At 37.8% G+C, this 22,485-nt stretch overlaps 1 protein-coding gene across 1 annotated transcript in view; it reads right to left on the reverse strand.

Annotated features, from left to right (window-relative positions):
- CFAP58 (cilia and flagella associated protein 58) overlaps nt 1-22,485 on the reverse strand; it is a 58,429-nt gene that overhangs the window by 17,748 nt on the left and 18,196 nt on the right. Inside the window, exons 9-15 of the mRNA XM_010168336.1 lie at nt 21,795-21,986; nt 16,918-17,079; nt 13,978-14,124; nt 10,377-10,517; nt 9,801-10,024; nt 7,179-7,290; nt 5,300-5,404 (exon numbers count right to left, since the gene is read on the reverse strand). Coding sequence (XP_010166638.1) covers nt 5,300-5,404; nt 7,179-7,290; nt 9,801-10,024; nt 10,377-10,517; nt 13,978-14,124; nt 16,918-17,079; nt 21,795-21,986 — 1,083 coding nt within the window. The remainder of the gene's footprint in view (nt 1-5,299; nt 5,405-7,178; nt 7,291-9,800; nt 10,025-10,376; nt 10,518-13,977; nt 14,125-16,917; nt 17,080-21,794; nt 21,987-22,485) is intronic.

Genomic DNA, 22,485 nt, shown 5'->3' on the forward strand with positions numbered 1-22,485 from the left:
CATGGCTGAAAAAAAAAGATACAAGACTGAAAAAAACCCCAATATTTTAGATAATAAATGGACATAAAATTTTTGTACAACAAATATATGGAAGCAAATCCCAAAGCTCCTCTATTAGCTGCGTGAAAACTTTTATTTCAGTAGCTGGCAGCTTGCATAAACCCACATGGTAACACACTGTTCTAAAGCAGATTTCTTTACGAAACCATAGTACTAGCTCTGAGAAATAAAGATGGTTATGTATACGTTCAGACACTATGGCAACAAGAACCTCAAATTGGATAGAACAGCTCTACTACCAAGTTAGCACAAATGAAATAGAACATCTGCCTATTTTGAGTGTTTAGCTAGCTATTGTCACTACTGAATTGAGTCGTGTCTCTAATATACTCATTCACACACCACTATAAGAGTGGAAATTATTTTATTCCCTTTTTACTTGATGTGAGGCATACAAAAGCTAAGTAACCTGTCCAAGATTACAGGGAAAGTTCCTTTCACTTTCTCCTCCCTGTATCTTACAATACCTGAAATGAAACTCTGCTGATTTATACTGGAAATAGCAGTAGCCCCTCTGTTCCTCCTACTCTCTGTCAGTGGGACCATCAGTTCTTTGGGGGGATTGAAACTTAGCTCAAAACTTGCCTCAATACAAGGACATGTGGGTGTTACCTGGTTGTAATCTCTGAGTCAGATATATGAGTTAACCAGGCCTTTTGCCCTTGCACTCTTTGAAACTATGAGCTGAAGATGCTAACAGCCTAGAAGCATCACATTCTGACTGCTCAGTCCTGGTCTTTGATTGTTGACAACTTAAAAACACTGATTAAAAATATATATGTATAGAAAAGCAATGCTTTCACTGCTACATGCAAGGCTTCAATGAGACACATTTGCCCTTGCTTTCCTCCACAAATAATCTTGGTTGCACATCTCTCTTTTACATTTACAAACAGTCTTCTGAGATGACTGACAGCGGAGGTAACTGACGTATAATGTGAATCTTCTCAGTGTTATCCATTCCAAGATGTGCAGCTGAATAAAATTCCACTCAGTCAGACATAAAATCAAATTAGAGGAGTTCACTCTGAAGGGAAAGAATTAAATTTGAAACATATAAAGCAGTGCATAATTCACTTTTAATGGGATAAGTTCCTAAAACCACACTAATCATAATCCTAACTAGGTAATACATTACATTGCGAGTTTACCACAGCACTGTTCAGTATGCAGCAGAGCAGCAGAACTTCAGTCACATAAGGGATTTGCCCCACATACAAAGCGAGCAAGTATTTTTTTTGCAATTGGGATTTGTTCAGCAGAGCACTTCTGTTTATTAATAATTATACCTTGTGGCTATACAACACATTTTGCTCATACCATATGTGTTCACAAAGACCTTCACCCATCATTGAAATCCCTTGGTTAACACACGATATATTTCTCCACAAAGCCCTGCAGTATTACTCAATGGTTTAGAAAAGAACCAAAAAATGCTGTATCTTTCAAATGCACAAATTCAGAAGGAAGGTAATGACTCAAACACAGAAGCTGGCTAACCCTGAAGTAACATTTCCTATGTTGGGCAAAAATGCCATCGGATTTTTTTTGACCCTAAGTATTCAAGACCTTGGTTTTGGATCTGATTTTTAAGATAGCACTTTTCATCAGCACAGCAGCTCACAATTGCAAGATTGCCTGAGACAAAGGAGAAAGTATGACCACCTGTTTTGCAGCTACTCTTCAAAGTCTCAGGATGTCCACACTTATTTTGTGTATGAGAGCTGACAGGTTGTAACCCAAGATGCTGTGGTTACAGGGCACAGATAGATCAGAAACAAGAAAAGAGATTAATAATTTCTATAGCACAGGCCATCTTTCTACACCTATTAAAGTGTTCAACTCTGAAAAGTTATTCTAAAATAACCAACATTCATAATGTTGCATATTCAATAACTCTCAGTAAACGTCTGATACAAAAAATGTGCCCTGCTGACAGGTTAAGAAAGGTATTTTTGTACAGGATTTTAGAGTCAAGCTGGGTTCTTCCTGTACTGTCAGCAATCAAAATTTTCTGCCTGAAATGTAGCGAATCGTTCTTTTAATCACATAGCATGGATTGTAGCATGCTTTTACAGCTGCATCGTTTTTAAAGAACTGACAGGTGAGAAATGGTGAGAAAGCTAATAAAAAGGATAAGATCAAATACACATCAGGAGCAGGTAAAGTAAGCAGATGCTTTTCTACATGAATCTATATACTGTGATCCTTACTTAGCAAAAATTTACATTTATATATCCAGCTCATCCTGAAGCATTGTTCCCTGCATAAACCAGCTTTTATTTAAAATATTTAAAAGACCATTTTCAAAAAAGAAAAAAGAAAAAAGTAACAGTGAGAAGACAGAACTACAGTGACAGTGCATACAATACAAATTAAATTATTTTTTTCCTCATACAAACATTATGGCTCTGCATGAAGAGGCAGCAAGGTGAATAACCCACAAATCAAACTGCAGGTTGCTGACACTGGGCTCAATCATTTCCAGACATGGGATATTTCTAAATTCCAAAGGTGTTTTTAATACTCAATATTGAATCCACGTAGTTTTTTGCACTCTGTTACTACAATTTGATGTGAGGGAAGTTAAGTTACATAATATGCACACACAGAAATCATAGACACAGAAGCATAGGTAAGCTTCACCTTCAGCAAATATCCTATTTGCCAGCATGATGGCCACACACACATAAAAATGGTTATATATGGCAAGCAAGAGATTAAAATAGTTTTAAAGCAGATACACACAATGGCTGTAGCCTTATCACAGGGCAAGATGTGGATGAAGATGACAGGGAGTGAGGAGCTGTGACTGATGCAACCAAACGCATGATGGGAAAGTAGCAGTTCTCAGACCTCATAAGTTTGTATCCCTTGGCTCCTGCAGACTCTGACTCGGAGTACAGGGGATGTTAAGCCAACGAGGCACAGGCCAAGTTGTCAGCAATTCCCCTGATCCTGCAAATGAGCAGAGACTGAACTGAACTCAGCTGACTTCCAAGAGAGATCCATAAAAAATGATGCTGAATGTCTTTAAGCATGAGGGGATTTACCAGGATTTTTAAAAAGAAAAAAAAAAAAAAAAAAAAAAAAGATCAATGATATCAATGATCAATAATGATCAATGATTGGACCTTATGGGAAAGCAGCACCTTATGCACTGGCTGTTATATTGACCAGATAGCAAACTGACTAAGACAGATTAATTATATTGAGGGGACAAATAATTAAAATTCCAGAAATGGGAGCTAAATGGCTGCTGTTTCCAACAATTCTAAAATTCAGTCGGGATCAAACCCTATAGGCTCTATTGCATAAGGATACACTGCCCAGAAGGGGGCCTGGTGAAGCAGCCCTCCTGGTGCACAGCTCAGCTCCCTCCAGGAAGTTAACATGACTGCTCTCCATTCATTTCCTTCTGCTTGGAAATGGCTTGCTCCTTCACCAGAGGAGTTTGGAACATGATGGCATCATTTTCATAAGTTATTAGCAAGCATTTTTCTCTAGTGAGTATCAGGGTCCAGAGAATAATAACGACTTGTATAAGATTATCCAGACACTCAGCAGAAGCAGCTCAGCTAGTACACTTAACTTGCAAGCCCTTCACCTATGCCCTAGCAGGGTATACAGCCCTTTGATGAAATGAGCTGGGGGATGTCCTCTGTCTCTGGTTACCTCCCCTTATCTCCACCCTGCTATGGAAGAGCCTTATTTCAGTCTTTGTAGAGGACTTAACACTGTGGCAAATCAGAAAAAAGCTCAGAAATGTTGATGATGAAGCCCTGAACAGAATGTGGAGCATGTTATTTTTGGCCTTCTCTTTACTATTCACCTCTTGGAGGAAGACTTTCATTTCAGCATTGTTGCACAGGAAATTGGTGCCTGAATTAAGGACACAAAGGCTTTCATTAACAATTCTAGATATAATAAGTAAATTTTATATAGCCAAACTCTGACTTCAATCTAGGAAAATAATTTTTAAAATGTAGAGCTGCCATAGAAAGACTGCTGCATAGACAGAAAGATTTTGCCAGTTGCTAATATAGTAATGTATACTATACAGGGCAGGCAACTTAGTACCTCTATATCACAGCTCTTCACTTCTAAATAAGAATAATAGCTAAATGGGAGTACACTAAGGATAAGGCAAGATATGCAAAAAAGACAGTAAAAATCTAACCATTGGGTTGGTGCATGGGTAAAGCACAACAAATTTTAAGCTTTTTTTGCTACATTTTTTTAAGCTAACAAATTATTTCACTGACAGCACTTCAGTGCTGTGCAACAAAGATTATATTTTTCCATGCAAAGGCAAAATACACCATACATTACTTTCAAATGAAATTGCAGATCTATTTTTTCCTACAAAACAATAAAGAGAGAAAAACACTGCATATATAACATCTGCTGAACTTCTTCTCAAGACAGAAGGAGCTTTAGAACACATTCTACTTTCCATTGAGCAATACCCAACATAGGCACCAAGACTATTAGGGCATTTAAGATCAAGATGTTAAAATCATACCTACAGCTGGCAAGCTGCAGCTATCCCTCAAGAGAGAAGGAGACAAACTTCTCAGTCTTGCACATATGGTTGAAGCCCAAAGACAGTCCTTTTTTGTTATATTTGATAGCAAAGTTTGCACTACAGGAATATAGTCTCTCCTTGATTCTACAGCATAAACCTTATTGGTATCACTGGGGTTAAGGGATATCTGATACAGTTTAAAAAAGATAAGCTATCATAAAAATTATTTTTTGGCAAAGTTCAGCACAAAATCCTTGAAGTCAAACATGGTCCAGACCACAATCTATCTAAATTACACAAACTCTGTAAGATTTCTTCTGCCAAAAGACCAGCTAAGCACAAATAGAATCGAACAGGGATTTTCCTGCATGTCCTGGTCATAACAGGCATGTTTAAAAGGACAAAAAGCCTTTCCAAAAGTCTAACACCAAGTTGAAGACTAATGTATGACATGAATAAACTAAAGCAAGTCTTTAATTTTATTTTCCAGAGTTGTCCAGGTATCAGCAACCAGAATATAAAAATCAACTAATCAGATGCTATTTGTTCTCTTTCAGTGAGTCAGTGCTGCCATCTAAAGCTATCTAGGGGGCATGTAAATTTAAAGACATGCATCTAAATAACATTGAGGAAGCACATTTGAGTAGACAGCGAATGCAGGGTAAGTCAAATATGTTAGTAAGATACAATAAAATAATGATGCTCTAGTACCTGAAGGAGCAATTCTTTCTCTATCACTTCACCTGTCTTGCTGATAAGCTGCTTCTGTAGTCTCTGTATTTTCTGGATCAGCTCATAGGTACTTGGGTCACTGGCCTAGACAAGAGCAAAGCAGTCTTAAAAATTATACATTATAAGAAGTTAGTTAGTTTCTTGCTTGCAAATGCAAACCATAATATCTAAGTGTTCAAAACTGACAAATATAAAAGTGGGAGTGAGGTTTTTTAAGTTGTATGTACACAAACAGTCCTGAAACTGGAATCTCTGCCTCTTGAAGATCAGTTGGAGCACGTTCATGTTTAACACTATTACCCTCATGAATCCTCCTCAGAACAATGAATATAAATAAGAGTCTTTCAGAGCTTAACCCTCAAACCAACAAAGGTTAGGAGAACCACATGGCAGGGAAGGAAAAGGAGGTTAGTACATCATTTTTAGCAGAAACTGAAACTGCTCACTGACATATGAAGAGCAGAGCAAGTGCTTCCCACTGTTTTAAGAACTTCAAACAGCGCCAACTGAGTTTTAAGGAGAGGAAGATTTTTACCTTGAACAAAAGAAAGAGTAACTACAATGTAGTCTTTCAAAACAGGTTTAGAAGTTAAGAGGAACAAATTATGGGGGTACACTGACAAATTATTATAAGGATTTAAAGTGTCTATATGTGTGGAATCTCATTCTTCGATGGAATTAAGTGCTTAAAAAGATGACAGAGTGTAGGCACTACACTGCTGCCCTCTATCTGCACAGTCTGTAAACTCCAGGAGGTAGTAGATGTCTCTCATTCTTCCCTTTTCATTCTTTTGTCACAGTTTGCATCTGGAGGAAGCTCTAGGCAGCAAACAAATAATCCTGTGAGGAGCAGCCAGCAAAGATTACTTTCCCACCACTTTGTATCTTCTTCTTGGATCCTTTAATGAAGAGCAAACTGTGACTGAAGCTTCTCCCCTCTCAAGGATTCACAGTACCTCTCTCCCATGTGGTTTCTTCTCTCTCGTAAGGATTAAACTCACACTGCAGTAAAGTCCTGCTCTCTGTATATTTGCTTGAGCAAAGGAACTTGGTATCTCATGGCTCTTAATCTTTTGTCTGATTTTATCTAAATTGACTAATCAATTCAAGTATCACTGAGACACTAACACAGATACACATGCAATGCTACATTTTTTCTTCAGGAAACATAATTTCCTGAGAAACCAGGTGGAAAAGTATTGTCCATTCAGTTGCCATGACCTGCTCAGTCATTTATTTTTTTATAGTGCTGCCCAAACGTGGTGCCAATTTGTGACAAGTGTAGTGATATGAGGGGGTTTTTTTATTAGGAATTGAACCAAAACCCCATCAGGATTATTTCATATGGATCTTGCCATCTGCTGGCCTTTCTGTCTTCCAAATACAGACCAGTGACCTAGAATGGAAAGATGTCATTTCACATTATCAATCTATTTATTTTCCCGACACTGGATGTTTTGACTGGCCTGATTTTCCTTTGTTACATCATGCTGCTGGAGATTTTACCTAGATATCTTTAACCTAGTTCAGTATCATTCCCCTATCATCCTCTTTCTCATCATTCATGTTAAGGAATCACCTGCTTCTAAATTCACCTTATGCATTCTTATTCCCTTTAGCAGTTAACTGGCTTTTACAAATTCCTCCACAATTTTTCATTGAGGAATTGACACAAAAATAACACTGATTGCATTGTGCAAGGAAATCATTCAGCAGTTAGCCATTCCACTGGTATTATGGAAATTTCAGTCTGCCTGCCCCTCCACATAATTTGCATAACAGTAAACTAAATAGGCTTTGTACTGTGTCACTGATTTGGTAATATGGGCTTTGGGAACTTGAAATGCTGAGACATCACCTCTAATTTTTTCCATCTGTGAACATTCAAGGGATTGTCCAGTTCTTCTTCCAAAACTTTGCACCGAGTCTGTTCCCTTAATAGTTCCTTCCGCATGTGATGAACCTCCTGTCTTAAGACCAGTATAAAACAAAAAGAAAAAACCACATCAAAACCACATCAATGTGCCCAAGGCACTAATACACATCAACATTAACGAACCATTCTCCCATGCACTGTAGCACCAGCAAAGTGACTCTTGTGATTAAGAGCTGACACCAATACCACTATACAGGAACCATAAGATAACACAGCTAAGACCTCTTCACTCACTTTAGTAAGAATGGCTCAAAAAAAGGGACTTTTCATCAGTTCCTGGGGAATCTACTTCACAGCCTGCTGGATCTCACTGCCCACATCCTCCCATATGCATTAAGGTCAGAAGGACAGTTAATTCATCTAGAGTAACTGAAAAATCAGTTGCGGAGTCATACCTAGTTACCCCTGTATTGAATCTGACAGCTTGTGTTTGAAAGAAGATTTTAAATCTATGTGGCTCACACAATCCAATAAATAAAACACATTCTAGGACCTAAGTATGATGGACATTGTTCTTTAGAGAACCCAAGTTTGAATTCTTTCACTCCTAATACCTCTCCTCAAGGAATTTCAGGGGTGATTTGTTGCTGAATTTAAAATTAATTGAGCACTCACAAGATGCTTTAACAACTACACTCCTGTGGTGGGGATGGGGGGGGGTGAAGAGCAGGAAAAAAAAAGGCACATTCTGCATGGTCCAACCGTTATCACTTTGGTAGGTGGATCCTGTAAGTTCCCCAAGGGGAAAGGAGGTGGAGGATTACCATGTGCCTACTCCCTCATTGAATCTTTACCTCCTAAGCTCAGAGTTGCATTTATCTCACTAGAGAGAAAAACACCTTTTTTTTGCACTATGAGGTTGGACAAAGTTATGGAAGAGGAGAAAAACCCACATCTCCAATTGGGAAATCAAGAAAGCTAATTTGCAGCACAAGTGATAAATGGAGTCTTTCGACGGGCAGTTTTCACGGTGGTTTTGGACTTCATTAAAGTACGTGATTGCTGCTGCAGTTAGCAAGAATTGATCCACCCATCATGGCATGCGTTGCACTATCCTTCAATACCGTCACTGAGCTTCAATACAGTCACAGACTTTCAGTTTAATGTGTTTGGGAAGTTCAAATCCTATTCCTGTCTGCAGTCAGTCAATGAAAACTGCAATTGCTAACGTTTTGTGCCCAGTTCTCTTCTCTGTTACACCAAATCAAACTGGCATAATTCCACTGGAATCAGTGGTGCTGACCACAAATTGAAGTTAATTTTCTCTGGTGAAAGCCATGGAATTATACCGATCCAGTTAAGCTAAAGATCTTACCCAAAAACTGTGGTAGCTACATAGAATTAGTATCATCATAGAATCATAGAATGGTTCCAGTTCCAACCCCCCTGCCATGAGCAGGGACACCTTCCACTAGACCAGGTTGCTCAAAGCCTCATCCACCCTGGCCTTAAACACCTCCAGGGAGGGGGCATCAACAACTTCCTTGGGCAACCTGGGCCAGTGTCTGACCACCCTCACAGTGAAGAACTTCTTCCTAATATCTAATCTAAACCTCCCCTCTTTCAGCTTAAACCCATTTCCCCTTGTTCTGTCATTAACTGCCCTTATGAAAAGTCCCTCCCCAGCTTTCTTGTAGCCCCTTTAGGTATTGGAAGGCTGCTATAAGATCTCCCTGGAGCCTTCCCTTCTCCAGGCTGAACAGCCCCAACTCTCTCAGCCTGTCCTCATAGGAGAGGTGCTCCAGCCCTCAGATCATCCTGGCGGCCCTCCTCTGGACTTGTTCTAGCTGCTCCAGGTCTCTCTTGTGTTGGGGACAACCTTGTGTATGAAGGTTATCTACTAAAAAACATAGCTGCCTCTCCTTGCAAACCAAGACTGATTCTATAGAAAATGACAATAGTTTCCCATCAGCAAAGAATACACCTCAAATACAGGAGGGTTAAAAAGAGAAGGGAAGCATTAAGCCAGAGGAGGAGGAGATAAATCAGGCTGGATCTATTAAACTTCTGTTTTAAAGAAACAAAACCTTCAATGAAATTTTAACTAAATCATTCTCAGAGAGCAAGTCTACATATAAATCTTGAAGAAGAGAGTTCTGAAATTGTGCAGGAGTTTGTTATAAATATGTCAAGTGTTCCCCATCCTCCATGGATTGCCTAATAAAAAGCAGTTCCAGTAATTTGGGACTCAGTACCACTAAGTATCTTACTGAACTATGAACACCTTTGCTGCTGCTGTCTGTCAAGTTCATTCTGTAGGCAGTAACTCACAGTACAAGGGGAAATAGGGAAACTCTTTCAGCTTTGGCCAAGATGTCTTTTTTTTCCTCCTTTCCTCCTTCTCATATTTAATTTTTTTTAATTGCTGATAAATTGTTTTGTGAATTTAATCCAGTCTGTGTTTGAGGTCAAACCAAACAATCCCCTTCTCCAAGGTATAATGTTTGTTGATACAACTCTTTACCATGCAGAAAACATATTTTCTGTCTCAAACAGAATCACGGATGCAGTCACTATGGAAATGTGTTCAATCAATTTTTCTACCTGAGATCCTCCACATTAGCCACACTCTTGCCAAGTATCCCCTTCTCACGCCTAAGTTTTTTGATCTCCATCTTGAGAAGTCGGATGTCTTCTATTCTCTGTTGGTACTGGGTTTCACCTTTGTTTAAGATGGACTGCTGGATTTTTATCTTTTCATAGAGCAGAGCCACTTCATCATTGCGCCGAACAAGCTGGGACCCCAGGATGTCTCTCTCGTGGATAACCTAAGGATGCAGGGCAAAGCAGTAATCTCAGCTACAGTTCCTCAGCACAGTCCCAAAGTATTGTAACTATATTTGCATCAGTCAAAACCATGTGCATGAAGAGGTTCCGCTGTTATTAGTGAAAGAAATATGGCAAGGGCCTAGAAGTTTCCCCATAAGTGTTCAGTCACCTGAGTACTATAAACTACATACTCTGTTTACTTCAGTATCTTAGCATTTTTGTTTCAACACCACTATAAAGCTTTAGTAGTACCACATTTACAGTAGCTGAGGATTTTGATCTTAACAATACACTGTACAAATGAGGGAACAGAATGCAGTGCGCTTGAAAAGCCAAATTAGAGATTTCTACCTGGTCAAATTCCTTCTTCTGCATCAGCCTCTCAGCATCAGCTTCAGCAATGATTTTCAGGAGTTTTATCTTTTCTGCTTCCTGGTTATCTATAAAGTGTTTGGTTTCCAGAGCCTGCGTTTTCATCTTAAGCAATTCAGCCTGATGGAGTCAAAGAATATAGGTAAACTGTACTTAGTAACAACTTCCCTTTACGTAAACCTGGGATTAAAAGTTAGGATTTTAATAAAATACATATTTTGTTAGTTTTTGAGAACAAATCACTAAGACAAGCAAGCACAAAGAGCCACGAAGAAATGTTGCAGAGTATTTTAATATTGTTGTGTTATACACAAGAGAAATTTGGATGGATTTTTATCTATGACAATGGTTGAAACTGTAATGCAGAGGCACCTCATTTAATAAAAATGAAGGAAAAATTAAATAGATTATATCTGAAAAGCTTTTCAATGGAGTTGTTATGTTATGAAAATCTAGCAGACATAAATTCAAAGCCAGGCTGGGATGTGAAAAAGGATAGATCACCTTGCTGAAAAAACCTACAATGTATGCTACATATGTAATACAAATTAGCATCAGCTAAGCTAAGAATTCACGGAAAAGATGGCAACCAGGCACGGAAGAGCAAAATTAAAGAGCTTTAGCTCTTTTTTAGTGGATGTGTAAATGAGGAAGACTGGGAAAGGAAGGGCTGTCCATAAGCACAGAAGTAATGCATTGTTACAGTGATTGCACACACTAACATAAACTAACACTGGAATCTGCCCAATAATTCTATCCTATTGTCATGAACTCTGTAATTCAATGCATGCATGTAGATAAAAACTAATAGGGTCTTCTTGGATTATTAAAAAATTCTATCATTGCTAGACAATTACTTAGAGCCAAGGTGGAACTGGCTGACTAGAGTACATTTTCACAGATAAGAAAATTTTCAAGCCTTGACTCAAAAACTTTGCCACAACTCTAACCCTTATAAAGGATGATGTTAAAGCTGCCTTTTCAGACAGAGCATCATCCAATGGTGAAAGAATGAGGCTGTGATGAAGGCTGCACCTGCAAAAACATTGATTTAAGACAGAAAGAGTTCCATCATAATAATAAAATAGCTTGTTCTATTCTTATTTTCTTTAATAAAATTCTCATTTTCCCATATGTGCAACACTCATATCTCTTTTACTCAGTGTTGGATGTTCATCAGAATCCATCAGCCAAATAAAAATGCAAGCCACTTCATACTGAAATGCAATCAACACTGTGCAAAAGCTGTCTACAAATGTAAAACTACTCATGCATTTGGCATTGCTGGATAATATTTTTTTAATATATCAAAATTCCATGTTCTCCTTATGTCAGAAGAAATATGGGTTGTAAACAAGAACTGGTATTAGATGTTGGCAGCAAACATTCATATAAACAAATCTCCTCACTGGAGTGCACTAAGTTAAAATAAATCTCAACTGCCTTGTACAGTAAAGAAGATAAATACTTTAAGCCACACAAAGGCCCCACAAGCTAACAGGACTTTCAATGAGATTAAATATGCTAAAAACTACAGTATGAGGGTCTGTGTACACTACATAAGAGAAAAGGAAATAAATAAACACAGCCACTGTGCAAGCAGAAAAATTGTCAGGTCTAAAACTGCTGTAAATCAGCACAGCTCATTTGAAGTTGGTTCAGAGAGTTTCTAAGAACTGAAGAACAGTCAGCAAGAAAGAGGAATTTATATGGGATCTACGCCAACATCTCAAACCAAATTCAAATCAAATTCTTGTTTAGATTCTGAAATATTAGGGTAAGTGAAGAGGTTTTCTGTGTTCTAGAGGTGGGAGGAAAATATTAATTTTATAAAAAGTATAACTGAAGCTGGACACAGAATGTTGAAATAACAACAAGTCTGTGGATTTACATCCAGATTTCTAGAAAATGCTAAAGAAAAAAAAAAGACATCCATGAACATCTACAAAAATATACAAAAGCACTTGACAGCAGCTCAAACATAGAGAGCCATAGTTTTTGCAGTTTTCAGGTACATATTTTTCAACATTTGGATGCTTTGACAAACCAGTCTGATCCACAAGCCTATATGAAGGCCAACTGAAACCAAAAGATGGCATCGTACTGGCTTTAATGGAACTTGGATTTGTCATCCTCTGTTTCATTTACTATGATTACACATTTTTAAGACCTTTATGCCAGCTGAGGCAAGCATAAATCCAAAGTCTGTATAATCACATTCCTATGAATCTCAGTCCTCCATGCTTTAGCGCATTCTTTAAACTGATATCCCAGGAACAGCTTGCTTCCTTTACATCAGTGCAAACAGGACAAATTGAAGACAGCTTGCTACACAAATAATTGGGTTATTTTGTGCCTACGTCAATCAGCCCCCTCTTTGAATTCTTCTCTGCTTTAGTATTCAGCAGAGACACTCAGGTAGAAGACCACAATGCCCTGAAGCTAGTCAGTAATGTGATGTCAGTGTATGGACATACTTGCTAGTGAATAATTGAGTGGGTAAACCATGTAGCAATCATGTGTTTGTCAAATGGAAGGCAGACAGTTCTGAGGTGATGAGACAGAATTGGGGACTAGTTAAGGCAGAAAGCCACACACAGGAAATGAGATGCTGTTTGACTTCTCCATCACTGATAGAACAACTCTGAGACAGATCGTGTACAAGAACACAAATTCATCACCTTTTCACAAAGCTCTATTGACGTCTTGTCATAACTGTAATGTGCTGAGAGGGGCTGAAAACTCAAGGAGTCATTGCAGCATAGCAATAAACTGCCAAAAGAAAACATTGTGGAAAGTGGCAGGGGACTTTTGGGTTTGGGGAGTGTTGTTTGTTTCCTGATTTTGAGTTTTTTCCAGTACTTAGTGAAGACAAAAAATAAGCTGCTGTGGACACTAACTCCTTAAATCTTTTGAAAGCACAGCAAATTGGGTTGAGATATCACCATAAATCTAATAGCTTATCTAAGGATGGGCTGCAGCCAGTGCTGAGAAGAAGAACCAGAGTTTCAAGCTCATATTTCCTTTGATTTAAAACAGATTCTTGCTGCTTTATACCACAATATTAAAAAAACTTTCTGTGCAGGGGGACCTACTAAAAGGCATTGCCTAACTCCCCGAAGACTGATGCTTTCTAGTCACAGAGAAACACAAGATTGTGAAGTGTAATATAATGGGGTTTGCACTTAAAAACACCAGAGAAAAAGAAGTTTTTAAAAAGAAAAACCTGAATTATAAGTGTCTATATTAAAATGTTTGCTAGAATCAGACTAATCCCAAAATCCACGTTTCTGCAAGCAAAATGGAACTTTTTAGTAAAAATATTCAGTCACCGAGAGATTTAAAGCGTCCAACAGACAATCCAGGACCTTTCTGATTATAATTATAGGCAGAGATTAAATTTGTCAGATACATGGAACATTTGTGTAATTAATACCTCTAAAAGGTATTGAGATCTTGTGTTACATTTACAGAATAGTTTAATAAAATACAGCAAAAAACTACCACAGACCAGGAGCATGATGCAATCTGTGAAATCAAACCATACTTTGTAAGAAGGTGTATGTGTAAAGTCTCTTACTTTCAATGATTCCTTCTCCTTCTCTGTTCGCTGATGTTCTAGGTGTGCTTTCACAAGGGCTGCTTCTTTGTCTGTGATCTCCTCTTTCAGCTGATCCACTTGATGTGTCACAGTTTTCAGTTTCTTCTTCATTTCTGCTATCTCATCCTAATAGTAGAGGAATTGTGATCAGAGAGAGGGATCAAAATAGAGCAAGTTTGTGCTTGGGCGTTCAGGCTATTTTGATGTTGGAAAATATAACCACAGGGCTTGAGAGGAGATCTGTTGTATGTACCACAAGACGTTACTTTTTAATCCACAGAACAAAATGGTTTCATTAAATGACAATTTTTTGTTTATGCTAGCATGACATTGCAGTAAGAAGCCTTTAAAAGATACATTGACAAAAATAATGATCATCAATTATGAGTATAATAAGCCATTTAATTCAAAGTGCTGGACTCACAATCAGAACTAGCAGTTAAGCCAAATTAACAAGATTCTGATCCTATCCATCTGTTTTCACGCTTCTAGCAATGTGTTTTTCAACAAGGTGGTAGGCAGTTGGGCACAAATGTTTGGAGAGAAGCTGGTTTTGTTCAAATGAACATCCCCATGAGTAAGATACTGATATGCCTGCTACTCTACTCACAGCACAGAAGTACCTGCCTATACAAAATTAAGAAACTGTTTCAAGGTATTGCAGTCACGGCACATGCTGTGACATGAAATGGAAGCTAATAAATTCAATGCTTAGACAGACATGCTCTTCTGGATCTAATGAAAGTAGCTTTAAAAGCTATTACCAAACTGCCAGAGGCTGTCACCTCACAAAGAAGGCATCATAACCTTTCATGGGAGTTTCAGTACAAAACCAGGGTAGCATAGAGCTCTTTCAGCACTGTCCACCATAGGTGTGGATTTACTTGGCAAACGAGTGATGTTTTCTTGCACAAAATGCTTACTATAGTTAACCAAGATCTTGAGTCATGGCCATATTCACAAGCAGTACTAAGAAAGTACTAATTAGTAGTCTCACAACCCTCAAAAAGAAAATTTGTGGATTCCACAATTATTTGGCCCATATAAAGCAAATTCAATGAACCAGAAATAAATGTAGCAATAAGCCACTAGGTCTACCTGTTTGCATGTTCAGTCACTCCTGTGAATGCAAAAGTCATATGAAAAGCTGTCTTTGCTAAATAGCCTATAAATCTTTTTGATATTGTAAAAGATGAGAGATATGAAATCTGGTGCTCAGACATATACTCAAACACAGTCATAATTCTGTATTAAATGAAGAACAGTAAAAACACAAAATTTTTGCAAAGAGGTTTCCTAATCCATTTGCTTAAACAAATGAGCTCCTATCACTGAAAGTAGCCCCAAGGATGAAAGCATCAGAGATTTATCTCATATTAACAGCCTGCTTGCATGTATTTTCCAAGATTTTACTAAACTGAAGATTATTGTACCCTAGATACCACTAGTAAGGTGGGAAACAGGGGATCTTTCCACAATAAGCAATCCAAAAGTACTTACATCTAGCTTTATCTAAACAAGCTGGTGCAAATTTGCTTTACTTCCCAAAGGGAAAAAGAATTTACCATAATTTTTAACATAGCCCTGTTGTTTTAGGTCTTTTTCTTTCACAGCTGGCTGACCTGTTTCTGAACTATGAATGGCTATTTTTTCACTGGTACACATAATATTGCCTTGGCCAAAAAATCTTTTGGGGTCAACTATCTTCTCACACAGGACTTGCTAAAAAAATTTTATGGTAAGCCAAGTAAGCTATTAAAGTCTAAAGACCAGCCTCTAACAACTGGAATCGTGAACAGCATTGTCTATACTACCATATAATATTCAAAATCTGAAAAGGCTGATGAGTTCATCGCTTTATTTTGTAACTCAGCACATAGATGCCAGTTCTTTATAAGCAAGCGAATTTATATTGTATAATAATAATAAAATTTTTCATCCTTATTGCTCCTGAGAGATTGTTTGGGAGCAGCAAGAATCCCAACACCACATCCACTTATGAGATGCAGACAAAGGTCAAGTAAAGTGTCCCATATAACTGGCAAAATGGTTCATTCTTAATCAAATTCAGCACACAGCTGGATAGGAACTTGGATAGTTCATTCCCATCTGCCTCTCAAGCAAAACATCTACCTACTCAAACTAGAGTATAAATTTGTATATAAATCTAGTATATATATTTATGTTATAAATATTTGTTCTGAAATAACCCAAGGCTGCAAATCATAGCTATTCAAGGTCCCAATCTCTGCCAATTGTAATAGGATTGGTGTAGTATTTTAGATCTTTACATCAGAATAACAGAATGTATCCTTAAGGGATCTGTTCTCTTCCTCTGGTATTGTTAGTGAGACCCCGAAGGAAGAGTTATAAATGGAGAGAATCATTATCTGAGGAAAATTACACTTGCTGAAAGGAACAAGCGAGGTGGAACCATTGAGTTCTGTCAGCAAATGCCACTTCAGCTAGGAAAGGGTTCCCTCTGCTTTCTAAATCCTGATTCACAGTAATGTGCATAGGCATTCAGGGCTATGGAAGCAATCTTATTCCCATTATACTCTATTTCCCATACATGCAGACAACTCCTAAAGGGATAGAACAGAGTGGAGCCAGGATGGAAAGGAAAAAGTTTATTCTCTGATTGGGTTTTATGTTTCTGTAGCTCCAGTATACTGTGATTTTATGCATGGTTTCAAGCAGGGACACTGCCACACGATGACTGTGAACTCCTCTTTCCAGTCCAAATACAAACTGTTATAAACTATCAGGGACCTAAAACATTAATTTCCCCAAAACACACAGGAATCAAGAAACTACTTCTGCCATTTACCCAGTTAGCTTTCCTTTTAACAAAGTAAAATTAGATCAGAGAAAAGCAAGAGTAGAGAGAGAAGCACAAGGAAAAAGGTATCCTTCTACCTTAGCTTCAATCAGCTTTTTACTGTACAGGTTCCTCTCTGTTCTCACAGCTTCACAGCGGTTTTGTTGCTCTTTTAATTTAAACATAGATTCTTCTATTTTCTTCTCATAGTCACAGATCTGCATTTCCCGTATTTCACTATCTTTCAGGTGCTGGAGGACCTGGAGCAGAAAGAAGGAAGTGAACATGATTAAATCATAATCACAAGATTAGAAGGATGGGGCAGAGTTTGTGATTTTCTTCTAAGGTGACAAGTTCAAATCCCTGTGATAAGAAGTTTTAGCTGCAGTTAAAAATCACTTCCATCCAAGTTCAAGTTCAACCTTTCTGGATTGCTTATGTGGGAGAACATTTTATTTTAATCTGATACCTAGGTTTTGTCCAAGACTAAAACTTACAGATGTGCACATATTTAATTTAAAAACAAGCTACTGAAAATATTGTCAATTAGTGGGTTCAATAAAATCAACATAAACACCTTTCACCAAGAATAGCCTTAGGTTATTTATAGAGTAAAGCTAGACATTGTATGTTGTTTTGGATGTCAGCTGCATGATAAGATTAATAAAAATATATATGATTTTCCTAGAAGCCCTGCATGTACTCTTAAATTATAAATACCCAACTTTTTAAATTAATACATTAAAAACACACGATCAGAAACCACTGATGATCACAAACTGCTGATATGCAATTACAATACTAAGAAAGTCAGTTAATGTATCTTAGACTTGATCTAAATAAGCAGGTAATCACCATTAGTTGCTTCTACAAAGGATTAGAAACAATGATGTGAAGATTACCTAAAAAGAACAGAGTACTGTAGACCGTAGAAAAAAATTATCACGTGCAGTATCAATAAACAAAAATACAAAATTTTATAGAGACCTTTATTAAACAGTTACTACCATAACAAAACATAAGAATTACTTTGTTAAAGGAGCAAAGCTATAAATAGTTGCTAATCATTATGATGGGTTTCCTAATTATTTTTTTTAATGTAAGAACCTTCCTCCTGCTGTACAAAATTTAAAACCAAGGTGCACAAACAAGCAGTATTCAAATGGAATCCAAGATTACAAAGAAAGGTGATTAAAAGAAATGTAAAGAAAACTAAGGAGTGCACATATCAGGAACATAATTTTTCAAGTTCACTTGAGGGAGAGGGAGAAAACAATGCCACCTTTAAAGCTGGGGAAAAGATCAAACATTAAATAAAAAGCTGAGGAATCTCATGGACAAAATGCAGGAGAGAAGTCCATCTACAACTGCATTTCATGCCCAGTTCTCCTGACTGTTTTTGAAGGTAGCAGTTTGAGCTAAGATTTATGTTCGTATGTCAAAGTTGAGGAATAAAAAATAAATGTTTACATCAAATACTCAATAACTGCAAAGTTTGTAGTCTACAAAGTTGTCCCTTGCTTAGCAGTAAAGCCTTGTGAGGTCTAACTACAGGGCAGAAACGTAATTAATTGATCATTCTATCAGGTACCTCCAAACAACTTTGAAGACAGGGGATAGCTAAATATAGAAATTTTTATTACAGCAGCAGGAATACAATTCCAGCACATTTGTAGCTGACTGCAGAGGATCCCAAGAACTGCTTACAGTGCAATACAAAAACACAGTCCCCGTTTATAAACTACTCCTGCCTTTTCCTTTTCTGTTAAAACAACCTGCCAATAGTAATAGCAGGGAGAAGAAATCAATAAATCATGTTTTCAATCTGCACTGTCATAGGCTGGAGCAAGATTTGAAAGTAGGTCACTGAATTTGTAAGTCTTTTACTTGGTTTTGATACAATATAGGTGCAATGAGCTTATGGAGTAAGTTTTCTGAGTTGTGCCCATAGACTGGATGCTGACTCTGCTTTTTCAGGAATGATTAAACCCAAATAATTCTCCCTTATGAATACAGAAAAGATACATGCAATGTTTCCCAACAAAGCCCTGTGGGAGGCTGAGCATCCTCAATTCTGATTTAGTTGATAGTACACTACATATTTCAGATTTGGCAATGAAGGGCCAAAGCTAAACAGAAAGTATTATATATTCATAGTTTTCTTCTGTACCCTCACAGTTTTTTTATTTATATGCTTAACTATCATCTACTGTTGGCTACCTTCTTAGTCCACTGAACCTACTCAAGATTTCAGTGATGGTGCTGTTCTCATTTGCTTACCTTTATTTAACCACTCCAGGAAGTACTGCCAGGGTCTTAACGATATATCTGTTGAGTATTAGGTTTTCCAAAAGATTACGCAAATTGTTAAAAAAGGAAATATGTTTTTAAATATTCCTGGATATGTTGTTGAACTGTAAACTTAATATTGTAAATGGCTTGTTTTGAAAAAGAAAAAAATCCAACATATTAGAGACTGTTTTTGTGACCTCTCACGGGGCCTCTTTTGTGACCTCTCAATACCAGGTGAGACTGATGGGTATACTTCACTGCTTCCTTTTCAGCAGCCTAAACCTTCCACAAGGAAACAAAGAATTTCATAATCTAAGAATTTCAATTAAAAATAAATATTCTACTAGCATTTCTAGCTCAGTAATATGGGCTATACAACACATTGCAAAGAGCCAGATTTTTTTCACATTTGTGCTGGCTAATCTAGAAGTAAGACTATTCAATAAGTGATACTGGCTTAAAAATGGTACAAATGAGCAGTCAGCCAGGCCAATTAATTAGAAGAGCAAGTCTAGCATGAATTATCACCACTAAAACCTTTTATTGTTGTGGATATAACTTTGCTGACTGTCCATCAGTTACTCAGTAGTAAATGATGATTTTGAAAGAGGAATTCTGCAGCTCTATAGATTCTGTTCTGCTGTAAATAACCAGACAGCTTTCAGAGCCAGCATGGCTCTGTCTGCCTTGCAGGATTTCCAAGAAGTCTTTGTACTTAGAGGAGTTTGGCTCTTTACCAGCTCTTACACAATGCTGAAGGTGTGCGGCGAGCTCCCTCAGAGACGGCTTGATGGTAAAAGGTGATGGCATTGCCTGGCTGTGTGATTACTGCCCATCAGTAGCTCATTCTCCACCTGTTGCAAAATGGCTCCTGTAGTTTTACCACAGTTTCTCAAGTTACTCCTCAGCGTAGGTCAGACATTGAACCTAAATATTTTCTAGTGGATATATTAATCCCAATCCTATGTCCTCTTCTACCCTGTGTTTTGCCCTGTTTTATCCTTCCAAACAATGAGTAATTTCACGCAGAGAACCTCTGCAGGGGCAAGGCTATTGACTCACATACTCCTGTGCTCAGAACTGCTCCTGCTGCTCTTCACCTTCAAGCTGAGTCAGGAATTGCCCCTTTAGTGAACCACAGAAGCGTGCAAATCCTTTGGGAACTTGCAATCACAACACAGGCATCATTATACAAACTGCTCAAGTGTCATAAACCCATTTACTGAGGCTCTGCTTTATAAGAAGTGACAGAAAATTTGCACCCAAAGTGGCAGGGGAAAATAAGCAAAAGTAAACAAGCAAACATTTGTCATTTTCACCCACAAAATATTGTGAGCAACCCTAATCAGAATTGAAAGCAAGAGCCTTGTAGTTCTGAGTACTATGAATTACTCCCTGGTCCTAGTTTACAACGTTCTTAACTCATATCTATACTGTTAGAATCTACTGTGAGGGAAAGATGCAAAATACGACTTTGCAACAAAGACAAATCTCACTTTCGTAGAATATTATTCCAAGGAAATGACAAAAGGTATCCAGACAAAGGAGCACATACCATTCAAAAAATGATTTAAAAGCCCCCGGTCACATGAAGTTGGAAAGGATAATTTTAAAGTGAAAAGACAGCAAATAACTTGTAAGTTGAAACAGCTTGAAAGCTAATCCCAATAAATCAATGAGCTTCTTGGAGGGCCCTTCAATGTGATCTTCAGCAATTAATGGAACATGTTCCTGAGTATGCCTTCAGGAATAAAGTTGTACATAATAATGGGCAGCAGGCAACACAAATTTCATGCAGTGTTTCTCGGCAGCTGTTCCTGGAAAACTTCTGTTTTGCAGACTAGCTTGAACATGTTCAGATGTTTTCACATACTAGAATCATAGAATCATAGAATGGTTTGTATTGGAAGGGACCTTAAAGATCATCTAGTTCCAACCCCCCTGCCATCAGCAGGGACATCTTCCACTAGATCAGGTTGCTCAAAGCCTCATCCAGCCTGGTCTTAAACACTTCCAGGGAGGGGGCATCAACAACTTCCTTGGGCAACCTGTTCCAGTGTCTGACCACCCTTACAGTGAAGAACTTTTTCCTAATATCTAATCTAAACCTCCCCTCTTTCAGTTTAAACCCGTTTCCCCTTGTCTTGTCATTAGTTGCCCTTATGAAAAGTCCTTCCCCAGCTTTCTTGTAGGCCCCCTTCAGGTATTGGAAGTAATCCTTCAAAATGTTAAGTCTCTTATAAAGATGTTGTGCACTGGCAGCTCTCACTGGCCTCAATTTGAGGACACCAATAGTACACAAGATAAGCTCCTTTGCAGAAAAGAAAGAACAATCAAAGAATAATTTCCAACTGCATCCAAAGGTTTCAACTGTGGGACTCAGGTATGAGTCAAAAGCCTTGGTTTGAACTCCAGCCCTAGTTTAATTTCCTAAACAATTGCTGAAGAGGGGAAATACATGGCAGTACTCCAAGTCTGTCATAGAATGCACACCAATTGTTGATGAGTTTCCCCCAGAGACACCTGAAACTGTAGCAGGCAATAGGCACTGACAAGAAGAAAACTTTGTAAACTGTGTAAAGACCACTGATCTAAGCTTCCTCCCACTGAAAAAGAATATATCATCTTTACAGTTTTGAGAGTAAGACAGGAAAGAACTACTTGCACAAAAAGCTGTCCCTACCTTCTGTTTGAGCTCATTGGTTTCATTGATGAAACAATCTCTCTCCTTCTCCAATTGGTAAATAATCTTCCTTTGTTTCTGAGCTTCATTCTTATAATTTTGGATTTCTTCTTCCAAGTTCTTCTTCGTCTGCTCATGGAGCTTCACCAGATTTATCTGCTTCTGAGTGGCACTGGTAGCCTTGACCAAGTTCTACAGAGAACACAAAATAATTACTCTTGAGCTGAAAAGGCAATACTGCCACCACAGTGACAAAAACATGCCATTGTCAAAGTGGATTACAGACTTCCCGATGTTATTACCCCTTATCTAATTTTTCCAGTTGAAATACTTGAGCCTCAAACCTGATTAAAAAAAAAAAAATCTCAAACAGAGCTGCTAAATAGTGCCTTTTCTGATTTGAAGTTAAAACACTAGTGTCCACATCATGAATAAAATGGATAGGATTGTTTACAAGTGGATATAACTAAAGACTGGAAAAACCTTACCACCTCTAAGGTATTTAGATTATAAAGCATGCCAATAGCCAGCAAAGTAAATAATAAAGGCAAATACCCTCCTTCTCATGTCCTAAATACCAAGTTCAAACTGTAAATTAACCAAGATGGCTTAAAATTATGCATAAGGATTAAACAGAAAGCACCAAGATACCATTTTTACAAAATCAATCTTCTGGTCCCACTTTGAAATT

The sequence above is a fragment of the Antrostomus carolinensis genome, unplaced genomic scaffold, assembly GCF_000700745.2.
Source record: "Antrostomus carolinensis isolate BGI_N321 unplaced genomic scaffold, ASM70074v2 scaffold46915, whole genome shotgun sequence".
NCBI lineage: Eukaryota > Metazoa > Chordata > Aves > Caprimulgiformes > Caprimulgidae > Antrostomus > Antrostomus carolinensis.